The 15872-nt window shown below is 38.1% G+C and overlaps 1 protein-coding gene across 3 annotated transcripts in view; it reads right to left on the bottom strand.

The window, feature by feature from the left end:
• Positions 1-15872, bottom strand: part of WDR19 (WD repeat domain 19) — a 122473-nt gene that overhangs the window by 103685 nt on the left and 2916 nt on the right. For all 3 annotated transcript variants that reach the window (XM_032400209.1, XM_032400207.1, XM_032400208.1), the window contains exons 2-4: positions 15264-15355; positions 14894-14959; positions 11197-11322 (exon numbers count right to left, since the gene is read on the bottom strand). In XM_032400209.1, the coding sequence (XP_032256100.1) occupies positions 11197-11322; positions 14894-14959; positions 15264-15355 (284 nt within the window). The remainder of the gene's footprint in view (positions 1-11196; positions 11323-14893; positions 14960-15263; positions 15356-15872) is intronic.

The following is a 15872-nucleotide window of genomic DNA, read 5'->3' as shown; positions in this document are numbered from 1 at the left end:
AAAAAAAAGTAGGGTCCAGGATGCTTGGGTGGCTTAGTCAGTTAAGCGTCTGACTCTTGATTTTGGTTCAGGTCATGGTCTCAGGGTTGTGAGATCGAGCCCCGCATCAGGCTCCACACTGGGCGTGGAGCCTGCTTAAGATTCTCTCTCTCTCCCTCTCCCTCAGCCTCCCCACCTTAAAAAAAATTTTTTTTTAATTTTAAAAGTAGGGTCCTATAACATATTAAATTGGAAAAACCACTGGGAATTCACCACCTTAAACAGGACATATCTTTTCCAGCTCTGTCACTTTTTAAAGTTTTTATTTAAATTCCAAATAGTTGAGGCACCTGGGTGGCTCAGTTGATTAAGCAACGAAAGGGACACGTTTAATAGGTAAAATGATTTGGAAAGATCTCAAACTTAATGGCAAAGTAGTAGATTTGATATATCACATTATATAACTGGTATGTTCTGCTTCAGTAACGTGAAAATTTAAAACTACATAAGGGGGGGCACCTTGGTGGCTCAGTCGGTTAAGTGGTTAAGCATCTGCCTTCAGCTCAGGGTCCTGGGATCGAGTCCTGCATCGGGCTCCCTACTCAGTGGGGAGGCTGCTTCTCCCTCTCCCCCTCCCCCCTGCTCATGCTCTTTCTCTCTTTCTCTCAAATAAATAAAATCTTTAAAAAAAATAAATTCCAATTAGTTAACATACAGTATAATATTAGTCTCAGGTGTGCAATATAGTAATTGAGCACTTCATACATTACCTGGTGCTCATCAGGACAACTGCACTCCTTAATCCCTATCACCTATCTCACCTATTCTTCCCCCTTGCCCCCCACCCCGTCACCTCCCCACCCCCGTCACCTCCCCTCCGGTAACCATCAGTTTGTTCTATTTTTTTTTTAAGTATTTTTATTTACTTATTTGAGACCGTGAAAGCGAGAGAAATCACAGGGAGAGGGAGAGGGAGAAGCAGACTCCCGGCTGAGCAGAGAGCCCGACGCTGGGCTCGATCCCAGGACCCTGGGATCATGACCTGAGTCGAAGGCAGACACTTAACTGACTGAGCCACCCAGGCACCCCTGTTCTCTATAGTTAAAAGCGTTTCTTTGTTTGCCTCTTTTTTTCTCTTTTGCTTATTTGTTTTGTTTCTTGAATTCCACATAAGAATAAAATCATATGGTATTTGTCTTCCACTGGCTGACTTATTTCATTTAGCATTATACTCTCTGGCTTGATTGATGTTGCAAATGGAAAGATTTCATTTTTTTTTTTTTTATGGCTGAGTAATAGTCCATTGTATATATGTGTGTATATATCTATGTGTGTGTATACATATAGATATACACATATGTACACACACACATACATACATACCACATCTTTATCCATTCATCAATCAATGGACACTTGGACTGTTTCCATAATTTGGCTATTGTAGATAATGCTTCTATAAACATCAGGGTGCATGTATCCCTTTGAATTAGTATTTTTGTATTATCTGGGTAAATACCTTGAGTAGTACAATTGAAGGATTGTAGGGTAGTTCTATTTCTTACTTTTTGAAGAACCTCCATACTGTTTTCCAGAGTGGCTGCACCAGTTTGCATTTCCACCAACAGTGCAAGAGGGTTCCCCTTTCTCCACAACCACACCAACACCTACTGCTTCTTTGTTTTTGATTTTAGCTATTCTGACAGGCATGAGGTCATTGTAGTTTTGATTTGCATTTCCCTGATAAGTAATGTTGAGCATCTTTTCATATGTCTACTGGCCATCTGTATTTCTTCTGCTCATTTTTAAATTGGATTATTCATTTTTGGGGTATTGAGTTTTGTAAGTTCTTTATGTATTTTGGATACTAACCCTTTACTGGATATGTCATTTGCAAATATCTTCTCCCATTCTGTAGGTTGCCTTTTAGTTTTGTTGACTGTTTCCCTCACTGTGCAGAAGCTTGTTATTTTGACGTAGTCTGAAGAGTTTACTTTTGATTTTGTTTGCCTTCCCTCAGGAGACATATCCAGAAAGAAGCTGCAAAGGCTGATATCAAAGAAGTTATTGCCTGTGTTCTCTTCTAGGATTTTTATGCTTTCAGGTTTCACATTTAGGTCTTTAATTCATTTTGAATTTATTTTTGTGTCTGGTGTTAAGAAAATGGTCCAGCTTCATTCTTCTGCATGTTGCTATCCACTTCTCCCCACACCATTTGTTGAAGAGCCTGTCTTTTTTCCATTGGATATTCTTTCCTGCTTTGTTGAAGATTAATTGATCATAAAATTGTAGGTTCATTTCTGGGTTTTCAATTCTGTTCCATTGATTATGTGCCTATTTTTGTGCCAGTACCATGCTGTTTTGATCACTACAGCTTTATAATATAACTTGAAGTCTGGAATTGTGATGTCTCCAGCTTTGCTTTTATTTTTAAGGTTGTTTTGGCTATTTGGGGTCTTTTGTGGTTCCATACAAATTTTAGGATTGTTCATTCTAGTTCTGTGAAAAATGCTGTTGGTATTTTGATAGGGATTGCATTAAATGTGTAGAGTGCTTTGGGTAGTATGGACATTTTAACAATATTTGTTCTTCCAATCCATGAGCATGGAATGTCTTTCCATTTCTTTGTGTCGTCTTCTTCAATTTCTTTCATCAGTGTTTTATAGTTTCTGGAGTACAGGTCTTTCACATCTTTAGTTAGATTTATTCCTAGGTACCTTATGGTTTTTTGGTGCAATTGTAAGTGGGATTGATTTCTTAATTTCTCCTTCTGCTGCTTCATTATTGGTGTATACAAATGTAATTTCTGTATATTGATTTTGTATCCTGTGACTTTACTGAATTCCTGTATCAGTTCTAGCAGTTTTTTGGTGGAGTCTTTTGGGTTTTCTATATATAGTATCATGTCATCTGCAAATAGTGGAACTTCTCCTTTTTCCTTGCTGATTTGGTTGCCTTTTATTTCTTTTTGTTGTCTGATTGCTGTGGCTAGGACTTCCAGTATGATGAATAAAACTGGTGGGAGTGGACATCGTTGTCTCATTCCTAACTTTAGGGGAAAGGCTTTCAGTTTCAGGTGATGTTAGCTGTGGGTTTTTCATATATGGCCTGTTATGTTGAGGGAGGTTCCCTCTAAACCTACTTTGTGAGGGCTTTTATCATGAATGGATATTATACTTTATTGAATGCTTTTTCTGTGTCTATTGAAACAATCATATGGTTCTTATCCTTTATTAATGTGGTGTATCACATTGACTGATTTGCAAATATTGAACCACTACTGCAACCCAGGAAAAAATCCTGCCTGATTGTGGTGAATGATTTTTTTTTTTTAAGTAGGCTCCATGCCCAACATGGGGCTTGAACTCATGACCCTGAGACTGAGTTGCATGCTTTACCGGCAGAGACAGCCAAGCACCCTATGGTGAATGATTTTTTTAATGTATTGTTGGATTGGGTTTGCTAGTTTATGGAGAATTTCTGCATCCATGTTCATTAAGGATATTGGCCTATAATTCTCTTTTTATCTGGTTTTGGTATCAGGGTAATGCTGGCCTCATTGAATGAATTTGGAAATTTTCTTTCCTTTTCTATTTTTTGGAATAGTTTGAGAAGAAGAGACATTAACTCTTCTTTAAATGTTTTGTAGAATTCGCCCGTGAAGCCATTTGGTTCTGGACTTTTGTATGTTGGGAATTTTTTGATTACGGACTCAATTTCTTTGCTGGTTATCGGTCTGTTCAAGTTTTCTATTTCTTCCTGTTTCAGTTTCGGTAATTTATTTGCTTCTAGGAATTTAACCATTTCTTTCAGGTTGTCCCATTTGTTGGCATATAGTTTTTCATAATATTCTCTTGTAATTGTTTGTATTTCTGGGTGTTGGTTGTTATTTCTTCTCTCTCATTTGTGATTTTATTTGTGTCCTTTCTCTTTTCTTTTTGATAACTGGCTGGAGGCTTATCAATATTATTGATTTTTTTCACAGAACCAGCTCCTGGTTTCACTGATCTGTTCTATTGTTTTTTAAGAAACATCATTTATTTTTGCTCTAATCTTTATTATTTCCTTCCTTCTGTTGGCTTCAGCCTTCATTTGTTGTTCTTTTTCTAGCTCCTTTAGGTGTAAGGTTAGGTTGTTTATTTCAGATTTTTCTTGCTTCTTGAGGTAAGCCTGTATCACTATGTGTTTCCCTCTAAGGACTGCTTATGCTGCATCCCAAAGGTTTTGGACTGTTGTGTTTCCATTTTCATTTGTTTCCATGTATTTTTTAATTTCTTCTTTTATTTTCTGGTTGACCCATTCATTGTTTAGTAGCATGTTATTTAACCTCCATGTATTTGTGGTCTTTCCAGATTTTTTCTTGTGGATGACTTCTAGTTTCATGGCATTGTGGTCAGAAAAGGTGCATAGTATGACTTCAATCTTCTATTTGTTAAGGCCTGTTTTGTGTCCTAATATGTGGTCTATTCTGAAGAATGTTCCATATGCACTTGAAACAATGTGTTTCTGGGGTGCCTGGGTAGCTCAATCAGTTAAGCATTTGACTCTTGATTTCAGTTCAGGTCATGATCTCGGGGTTGTGAGACTGAGCCCTGTGTTGGGCTCAAATGCTGAGCATGGGATCTGTTTAAGATTCTCTCTCAAAAAAAAAAAGAAAAAAAAAAAGCGAATGAAAGAATATGTATTCTGCTGTTTTAGGATGGAATGTTCTGAATATATCTGTTAAGTCCATCCAGTCCACTATGTCATCAAGGCCATTGTTTCCTTGTTGATTTTCTGTTTAGATGATCTGTCCATTGATGTAAGTGGGGTGTTAAGGTCTCCTACTATTACTGTGTTATTGATTAGTTCCTTTATGTTTGTTATTGTTTTATACATTTGGGTACTCCCATGCTGGGTATATAAATATTTAAAATTGTTATATCTTCTTGTCCCCTTTATTATTATATAGTCTCCTTCTTTGTCTTCGTGTTAAAGTCTAGTTTGTCCAATGCAAGTATTGCTACTCCAGCTTTCTTTTGACATCCATTTGCATGATGTTTTTCCATCCTCCTCACTTTCAATCTGCAGGTGTCTTTAGGTCTAAAATGAGGCTCTTTTAGGCAGCACATAGATGGGTCTTGCTTTTTTATCCATTCTGACAGCCTATTTTTTTGATTTAGTCCATTTACATTCAAAGTAATTACTGACAGATATGTATTTATTGCCATTTTATTACTTGTTTTGTGGTTGTTCGTGGAGATTTTCTCTGGCCCTCTCTTGTCTTTCTCTCTTTCATGGTTTGCTGATTTTCTTTAGTGATATATTTGGATTTCTTTCTCCTATTCTTTGCACGTTTATTAGCCATGTATGAGATATTGTTACCATTAGGTTTGTATATAACCTCTTCTGTAAATAGCAGTCTATATTAAGTTGATGGTCGATTCAATTTGAACCCATTCTCTTCTCCTCTCCTCCCCACATTTTAGGTACATGTTTTAGTTATATCCTTTTTTTGTGTGAGTTCCTTGATTTTTTACAGAAATATTCTATAAAATTGTGCTTCCTCCTTTATACTGTCACTTTTGGTTTCTCCTTTGCACTCAAAGAGTCCCTTTTAATATTTCTTGCAGGGCTGGTTTAGTGGTCATGAACTCCTTTAGTTTGTTTGGGAAATCTCTCCTTCTGTTCTGAATGATATCCTTGCTGGATGGAGCATTCTTGGCTGCAGATTTTTCCTATCCAGCACTTTGAAGATTCCATGTCACTCCCTTCTGGTTTGCTAAATTTGTGTTGAAAAATCTCCTGCTAGCCTTATGGGTTCTCCCTTGTAAGTTAGTGACCTCTTTTGTCTTGCTGCTTTGAATATTTTTTCTTTATTACTATATTTTGCAAATATAATTACAATATGTCACAATGTGGGCCCATTTTGTTGCTTTTGAAAGGAATTCTCTGTGCCTCCTGGATCTCGATGTCTGTTTCCTTCTCCAGATTAGGAAAGTTTTCAGCTATTATTTCCTCAAATAAATTTTCTGCCCCCTTTTCTCTTTTCTTCTTCTGGGACTCCTATAACAGGAATGTTATTACATTTGATAGAGGCACTGTTTCCCTCAGTCTATTCTCGTGTTGCATAATTCTTCTTTCTTTTGTTCAGCTTCATTGCTTTCCATTACTTTGTCTTCTAAGTCATTCATTCATTCCTTTGGGTCTTTCAGCCTGCTGTTCATTGCATCAAGCATGTTTCTGATCTTGTTTATTGCACTCCTCATCTCTGATTCTTTTTTAACTCTTTTATCTCTTTGGTGTCTCACTGATGTTTTCCACTTTTTTTCTCAAGCACAGTGGAGTATCCTTATGATTGTTGCTTTAAATTCTCCACCAGGCATGTTACTTACATCTATTTCACTTAGATCTCTGGCTGTCGTCTTATTTTGTTCATTTGGGATAAATTCTTCTGTCTTCTCATTTTTTCTAAGTCTCTGCCTTCTTTTGTGTGTTAGAAAAGCCAGTCTGTCTCCTGCTCCTGAATGTAATGGCCTTATGAAGAGGTCATCTGGTGCCCAGGGCCTGGCGCTCTAGGGAGTGCCCCCAATGTGTGTTGCATGCACTCTGCTATTGTGTTTTGGCTGCTCTATATCCTTCAGGCCAGTCATCTGCAGAGGCTCTCCTTGCCTGCTGTGTGCAGTGTTTGGTCCCTGACCTGAATGTGCTGAGTTTTAACTAGGTGTGCTTTGGTCTGATTGTGAATTGAGATGTGTCACCACCTCCACCAGAACTGAGGCCCTGCAGCACTCTCTGGTTGGGAGACATGGTATGGGCAGGGGTTTGTGCTGATCTTCTGGGGGGGGGGCACTGAGGTAAGCATGACTGAGAAAAGCAGTTCCACCAAAGCGCAGGGAGTGCTTAGTATAAGCAAGTTAGGCAGCCAGTATCCATGCTGCACTGTTTCTGCAGGTGGCTCTGTGTTTATGCTGAGGGGCGGGAGAGAGAAATGGCGCCGACCCACTCCTTTGTTCCTGGAGAGGTATCTCTGTGAATACTATCTCTCAGGGACGTGCTCTAGCAAGAGCAAATAATCTCCCCATTTTGTGCCCTGGGCTCTCTTCAGATGTTGTTTCCATGCTGTACATCCCAGGATTGTTTCCCTACCTTCTCTCTAGGAGTGCGGCAGGGCCTCCCAGGATCTATCCTAGCCAAGCCCACTGACACTGAAAACTCCAGGCTTTAAGCTGCACTGGTCGCAAGAATTCATAAAATTCAGCCCCTCTCATTTTCCACACCAACGGCTTTGAGAAAATGTTCTACTTCTGTGTTCCCCTGTGTGTTCCTCTCTCTGTTGCCCTTCTCCGTGGCCATGGCTCCTTCCTCTCTACAGCAGCCAGGAGCCGTTTCTTCACCATGCCTCCACACTTTTTACCTTCTTCATTGTGGCCTCTTCTCTCCCTTTAGTTGTGGAGTCTGTTCTGTCAGTCTTCTGGTTGATTTCTGGGGTGTTTAGGATTTGATAGTTAACGAGTTGTATTTGTGGGATGAAGTAAGCCTGGGGTTCTCCTACTCCACTGCCATCTTCCTGTCTCTCCCACCTCTGTCACTATTAAGATTAGCTCACTCAGAAAGCGGTAGAAAGCACATTTACCTACCACCAGTTCTTAAGTACATTCTAAGACCTACTGGTTGAACTTTTATACAATTCCCTACTAAATGACATCAGGACTCCTGGGAAAGTAGCTCATCCTATGTATCAAGGAAAGAAATCACAATGGGTATAGAAAAGTGATTCTGGAAATGCAATCCCAGGACCAACAGCATCACTTAGGAACTTTAGAAATGCCAGTTCTCTGGTCCCACCCCAGGCCTACGGAATGAAAAACTCTGGGGGTGGCGCCCAGCTATCTGTGTTTTAATAGGCACTTTGATACAGCTAAAGTCTGAGAACCACTGATAGATCATTTACTGTTTACAGAAAGCAACACTGCTTTCAAGAATGCTGATATACGGAAGACCAAAAGTCACTTAAAGTATATGGAAAGTTTGTTGTAACAACAGATGAATATAATAAAATGTTTAGTTAGAAAATTACTTCTAATAAGTACTAATATTCCAGGCTGGTGGGTTTCATCTATTAAGTGTATGTTTTTAAAAGATCAATATGCTTGTTTCTCTATCTGTTTAAGCAGGTGTGACAGCTATGAGAATATGCCTCTTAGATCTCTAGCTATGGAAAGTGTAACTGATGAAGGGTCCCACTGGAATCCATCACCTTGATGTCCCAGGGCCATGCCTTCCCATAGGCTGCTCCCAGATAGTAACTGAGTGGGCAGGGATACTATTGAGGCCCATTCCTGGGAGACATAGGATTCCATTGATGGGTCACTTTGGCTTAAGGTCTCCTCAGAGGCCTAGCTGAACTTAGAATTGGGCTGCAGTATAAGATGCTTCTACCCCATGTTTCTTCCTTCCCTCTCCCCTTTACAAGGGTCAGACATGCACTGTGGTCTGATGGCTCTTCTAACCTGCCCCTCTATGTTTCCTCACTGGCATTTCCTGTAGTAAATCTCACACACTCAATCCTATCTGGGATTGCTTTTCAGAAAACATGAATAGAAAGAATTGTGAGCACCAGAGGAAGGAGGAACCGCCTGAGAGGCACAAGGTCTGATCAGCAACAGTGGTCATATTTAATAAGAGTAGTATGACAACAGTCCATTCAATAGTTTACCATCACTAACAGTCACATAACAACCAACTAGAAAAAGAGTTAAACAGTATGTTCCAAGAAGATCAAGTAGGCAAATATCCTCAAAAGAAGAGCCAGCTGAACAGACTCCATCTTTCTTTTCTTCAGAGATAAGGCCTCTAGAAGGCCTCACAAATTACAATAAGATACTACGGCACACGTAAGTTCCCAGTAATGCTAGCAGATCAGGACAATATATAGTAATTACATGTATTTTTGGCCAAGTTAAACTTAAAAGAATATATTATTTAGGGAAATGCACGTGGTATAAAAAAAAATGCAACCTATGTAAAAGGCACAGGTTTAAAAAAGTCTTGCTGATATGACAACTGAAGGTCAATTAGAAAAGAGGCTGAGTAGGATGACTAGAATTCAGGTCTGAATGCCTTGGGAGAAATAACCATGTCCAATGATCCAACCACAAATCAACTGGTTGATAAATGAGATGCTGTATTTAGAGTTTTCTCTGGAAAGATTGCTGTACCCCAAGGACATAACTCCTATAAGCCTAGGTAGGATCAGGGGAAGTACCACTTAGAATAATTCTAAGAAGTTATAAAAATACACTTAGTAAAAATTAATAAATTCAATCCATTGTGTTAACATAATAATTTAAGATAGTTAAGTGACATTATAGTAAGTTTTGCAATGATTATATCTGAATATGTTTTGTGTATTATTTAAGATGTTCGAAGTGCTCAAAAGAATAAATTCCAATTAAATCTGTAAATGGAATTTAAATTTTTCAAGGAAATTTGTTTGCAAAATGAATATATTTAAGAAAAACTGATATTCAAAATTGTGTTTAAGTATCTTAGTATAATAGCTTGACCTTTAAATAAAAAACAATTGGTAGTGGGTGTACCTTTGTATATACAAAAGTCCTTTGGATATTAAATATTAATATAAACTAACATTTAATTGGTTCTGCCTTGATAATTACAATAACATCCACCATTCATTGAATTCTTAATTTCATGCCTGGCCATGACACACAATTAAATGTCACAACAACTCTGAGATGATGTGAGGAAATGGATCTGTGGGAAGATAGACAGCAGAAGCAGACATATACCAGTTTGAAACACCTTGGATTAATTATGCATTTTTTTCCAGGTGAGAACGTGTTCTCACTGATGCTGAACTTGGTTCAAGAACCAGTATTGATGTTTATAAATATTCTCTTGAATTGAAGAACAGAGTATGTAAAATCTTTTTAAAAAGTGATGCATACCCAAAGTGTAAAAGGACAGAGCAAGAAATGAAGGTTCGGGTGCCTGGGTGGCTCAGTTGGTTAAGCGACTGCCTTTGGCTCAGGTCATGATCCTGGAGTCCCGGGATCGAGTCCCGCATCGGGCTCCCTGCTCAGCAGGGAGTCTGCTTCTCCCTCTGACCCTCCTCCCTCTCATGCTCTCTGTCTCTCATTCTCTCTCTCTCAAATAAATAAATAAAATCTTAAAAAAAAAAAAAAAGAAAAAGAAATGAAGGTTCTCACACCTAGCAAGACTTCATGATGGGTGGACAATATCACCTGTGAATGCATGCATCATGTGTCAATTTGGAGGGTTAAGGAAAACGACACTAAGGTTACCTTTCGTCCTGTTCTGCATGGCCACCTTGCTTCCTCTGGGTCGTTACTCCTTGGCAAACTGGAAATTTATAGTCTAATCTTACAATATGTGTGTGGCCTATCTGCAGGTCACATGACACCATGAGGCAGATATTATTATTACACACATTCCATATACAAGAAGAAACTGAGGTTTAGAGAGAGGTAAAGCAACTCGTTCAAGGTTGAACTGCCAAGTTTTAGTTGTAAATAAATTTTTCTATTCCATATGTTAAAGTGGTTTCTATTTTAGCAGAGATCTGTAATTTATTCTGTTTGCCCAGTATATTTTCCATTTGGGAACTGTACCACCCTTGATCCGACTCTTCACTTACTGGGATTTTCAATCCCATGGCCCTGCCTACCCTACTCAGAGACCTTCTGAGTAACTGAGCAGACACTGGTGATGTGATGGGGATATGCTCTTCTCTTTGGTGTAACTTGCTGTGAAGAATGACATAAGCCAAGAGTTGGCAGCAGCCATGGAGAGAGCCTGACTTAGAATAAAGTCAATACAGAGAAAGGAAGGGCTCAGAGATGGAAAGAGAGTCTTGACTGCATCACTAGAACCCCTAGATCAAGCAATGCCTGAGGCCAAGCCCATTTCCGGATTTTTCCAGATGTTTTGTCTCATCTTTGGACATTTTAGTCTGTTCCACTGAAAGCAACTTTTTAAGAAGCTACTGATAGTTTACAATCATAACAATTTTATTCTAATTAATTGGGCAAAATCAATAGGATTATATGTAATGATAAAAAAAGAAACTTTCTTTCATAGGAAAATAAGTCACAAATGCATGTTTATAATGATAGCAGTTAAGTACTGTTAGCGTCAAACCTACAAATAATCATATTTGTAAGTGAAGATTTAAAATAAAAAAGTTATTCTTACCTCATACCACTGTCTAATTGGCTGGTTTTATTTGTGTTGGCATCCCATAGATAAATGCAACTAGATTTGTCAGCAATCACTGCTAGGATATCTCCATCTTTATCCCAATCCATAGCAACACAGTTACTTTTAAAAAAGAGAGCAAAATATCACTACATGTTTTCTTAAAGTAGGGAAAAGAAATTTAAATATATATTTGTAATTTTTATCTACAATAGGACCAATCTATTTTGAGTAGGTCATAAACTTTCTAAAGTGAGAAATACAACTCACTATTGACTGCTTATTTAGATAATATTAAATTTTCTTTTTTTTAGAGAGAGAGTGTGCAAGCTGGGAGTGGGGGAGGGGCAAAGGGAGAGAATCTTTTTTTATTTTATTATGTTATGTTAATCACCATACATTACATCATTAGTTTTCGATGTAGTGTTCCATGATTCACTGTTTGCGTATAACACCCAGTGCTCCATTCAGTACGTGCCCTCTTTAATACCCATAACCAGGCTAACCCATCCCCCCAGCCCCCCTCCCCTGTAGAACCCTCAGTTTGTTTCTCAGAGTCCACAGTCCCTCATGGTTCAGGGAGAGAGAGAATCTTTTTTTTTTTTTTTTTAAGATTTTTTAAATTTATTTATTTGACAGAGAGATAGCACAAGTAGGCAGAGCGGCAGGCAGAGGGAAAGGGAGAAGCAGGCTCTCTGCTGAGCAAGGAGCCCGATGCGGGGCTCGATCCCAGGAGCCTGGGATCATGACCTGAGCCGAAGGCAGCCGCTTAACCGACTGAGCCACCCAGGCACCCCAGGGAGAGAATCTTAAGCAGACTCTGTGCTCAGCAGATGTGGGGCTCCATCCCACAACCCTGAGATCATGACCTGAGCTGAAACCAAGAGTCAGATGCTTAACCGACTGAGTCATCCAGGTGCCCCACTAAGTTAAATTTTTTCTTGTTGTTGAGGGGATGGGAAAAATTTAAATTCTATTTTACGTATCATTTATATATACTACATTAAATATAATCACACCTAGTAAGTTAGCAGATTTTCTTAGATACTATAAAGATCCTGGCCTTTGGTAAAACAAACTCATCAAGCACCTCTACAAAGGAATCACATTTGGAATCAAGGGGTAATTTGTATGACCAAGTGCTGAAAGGTTATTTCAGATTTACAGAGAGAAAAAGCAGGTATGGATAAAAAATGAAGTTATATCCAGATAAATTGTGTATAAAACAGATCATGGTTGGGTAGATGTGGGATTGCAAATAATGGAAAAACTAGATTTTGAAGTGGTAAGAAATGTTATTTTCATTTTGTATCATAATAGAATAAGAGTGATTCAATTAAAATGACAAAACAGTTATACATAGGAAATGCTTTTTAAATATGTTATTGCTCAAAATTATTTCAAAGTATTTATTATAAATCAAAAGGTTCCCTGAGGATTAATTTTTTCTTCTCTGATGCTATTTTTCATTTTGAGACTCTGTTCTGGGATATCAGCTAAGCCATACTCAGATTTACAGTTAAGACAATTGGGAGTTACTCTGGTCATTTTATTTTTCAAAATACTAAAATATGTTTTGGGATCTTAATTTTCTCTAGTATTTTCAGAGATTTGGGAAGTATGAAAGAGGGAAGCTTTCAAATTTTTTATAAAATCATCTAACAATTAAAGACAATACGTATGGTATTTTATTTATCTAGAGATTCTCTATCAGTTGAATTCAGCTACGATAAATACAGCAAAAGAATTCAGAGGTTAAAAAATAATGTGCCCCCCCCCCAAAAAAAATATATATATGGCCATTGTGTAACCAAAATAGAGGTCACAGAGACGATGCAAAAAACCTCATATAATTTACTCAAAGAAGTTCTTTACTAAGTACCTTCTTATTTTTGGACATAATTACAACTATCTTGACTTCTGTTTCCCAAAATATAGAAAACAAGCAACAATTAAGAAAGCAATGGGAAATGCCAAAATGGTGGCATCAGGTAAGCGGGGCACAGCAGGAGGTGGGAAAGGCTGTTAGAGACTAAAAGAAGACAATCTGATTTGCAAAGATGGTGGCAATAAACTACAGAAAGCAGACATGAATTTAAAAAGCATGGCAGCATAAGACCATTTAGGTGAGGGACTCTACATACCTTAATAATGATTGAGACTATCAATAAAATAACTAATAAAGGTAATGATTACACAGAATCATTAAAAATGCTTATGTTATGGGGCGCCTGGATGGCACAGTTGGTTAAGCATCTGACTCTTGGTTTCGGCTCAGGTTGTGATCTCAGGGTCCTGGGATGGAGCCCCAAGTTGGTGCAGAGTCTGCTTGAGACTCTCTCCCTCTGCCCCTGCATATGTGCTCGCACTCTCTCTAAAATAAATAAATAAATCTTTAAAAAAATGCTTAAGTTATGTTTTGTGTAATCTAGAATGATTTCCTGGAAATGGATAGGCTTTGTCCTGTAAAAAGTATCAAGGGGTACCTGGGTGACTCAGTCGGTTAAGCATCTGTCTCTTGATTTCAGCTTAGGTCATGATCTCAGGGTCATGAGATTGAACCCTGCATTGGGCTCTGCACTGAGCATGGAGCCTACTTAGGATTCTCTCTCTCCCTCTCCCCCTGCCCCCGCCCACCAGCCACCCTGCTCACATGCACACACACTCTCTCTCTCAAAAAAAAAAAAAAAAAAAGTTTAACAATGACATAGGGACGTCTGGTGGCTCAGTCGGTTAAGCATCTGCCTTCAGCTCAGGTCATGATCCCAGCGTCCTGGGATTGAGTCCTGCACTGGGCTCCCTGCTCAGCTTCTTCCTCTGCCTGCTGCTCCCCCTGCTTGTGCACGCTCTCTCTCTGACAAATAAATGAAATCTTAAAAAAAAAAAAAAAAAGTTTAAAAAGTGTGTTGAAAGTATTTTCCAACAATTTATGAGAAGAAACAGTACAGTGATATGGGCTTATCTTTTCTGCCTACACACAAAATAAGACTTGTTTATAATTAAGTAAGAATCTTTCATATGGACTCATTTATAATTGTACCTTAAAGCTTCCCTGTGAATGTATGGAGGTTATAAATATCAACTCTAACTCATATGCTATATGTCTACGTATTTCACTAACAACTTATGTATAAAAAAACAAATCCCTGGGGTGCCTGGGTGGCACAGTCAGTTGGTTTTGGCTCAGGTCATGATGTCAGGGTTGTGAGATGGAGCACCCTACACTGGGCTCTGTGCTGAGCACAGAATCGGCTTGGGATTCTCTCTCCTTTTCCCTCTACCCCTCCTGCTAATGCTCTGTCTCTAAAAATAAGGAAATATATCTTAAAAAACAAAACCAAAAAAACAAATCCCAGGCGCCTGAGTGGCTCAGTTGGTTAAGCGACTGCCTTCGGCTCAGGTCATGATCCTGGAGTCCTAGGATTGAGCCCCGCATTGGGCTCCCTGCTCAGCGGGGAGTCTGCTTCTCCCTCTGCCCCTCTCCCCTCTCTCGGATAAATAAATAAAATCTTTAAAAACAAACAAACAAACAAAAAAACCCGAAAAAACAAATCTCTTCGCAAATGAAGAAAGCAAAAGAAGAGACACAGATTATATATGAGTTGTAAAATTCTATTTGATTATAGAAGGCAATACTTTTTTATCTTTTAGGAAAGAAAGCTTGAAAAAGTTTCTGATCCACCTCTGTACTTACCCAGATAAGTTAATTTCACTTCTTTTTTGACCATGGCGATCAAAGATTTTCACAATATGATCAGCTCTAAAAGCAATCAGAACACAAAAAATATAATTTAAGTGTTTCTTTTTATACATATATATTAAAAAATTAAGCTGCCATCCAAGTGATTTCAATGTTCTCTCATGACAGTTTCATAATTTATATCTACAAAGTTATTACCAGGGGAAAGATTTTATGAACTGTGATGTTAATGGAAGTGAATGTATTATTTTTCCCACTATACAACCATCACACAAGAATCTCCACTAAAAAACAGTGTGGTTATGCAGGCATACAGCCATTTGAAGTCAGGATGATTTACTTAAAACATTCACTGATTTCTTACCCTGTTACTGCAAGGTAGTTTCCTGATGTTTTTTGCCAGGTGAACTGTATTGGTGTGCCAAGCCAAGTCTTTTCGAGCAGTGAGAAAACACGCTAAAAAGATAAAGGTAATTTTTATATTTTCAAAACATGCAATTTAAGGGTTGGTCAAAGATATCAAACCATGATCATGAAGACAATAGGGTTCAAGATGATAACGGGTTATTGTTAGAGCTTATCCAGAAAAAGTCAACAATGTAACAGACAAAATGACTAATCAGATCAACCAACCAACCAACCAACTTCTACAATCTGGTTGTTTGTATGGACAAACAACAAACTTTGTATGAAGTATGGACCTCAATATACAGGCAAGCATTTATTATAAATTTTGGTTTTAAGTGTTTTTGAATATTAATTTTATAAAAATTATAATTTTAATGTTTTACATGTTAAAGAGTAAAATAATTTAAACTTGAATTTAGCTAATAATCAGTAGCATGTATTTTTAAAAAATTTTTACTTGATTTCAGTTAATTAACATATAATGTATTATTAGTTTCAGAGATAGAGGTGATTCATCAGTCTCATATAATACCCAGTGCTCATTACATCACGTGCCCTCTTTAAT

The sequence above is a fragment of the Phoca vitulina genome, unplaced genomic scaffold (assembly GCF_004348235.1).
Source record: "Phoca vitulina isolate PV1807 unplaced genomic scaffold, GSC_HSeal_1.0 scaffold3, whole genome shotgun sequence".
Classification (NCBI taxonomy): Eukaryota; Metazoa; Chordata; class Mammalia; order Carnivora; family Phocidae; genus Phoca; species Phoca vitulina.
This window is presented reverse-complemented; position numbering and strand designations above follow the sequence as displayed.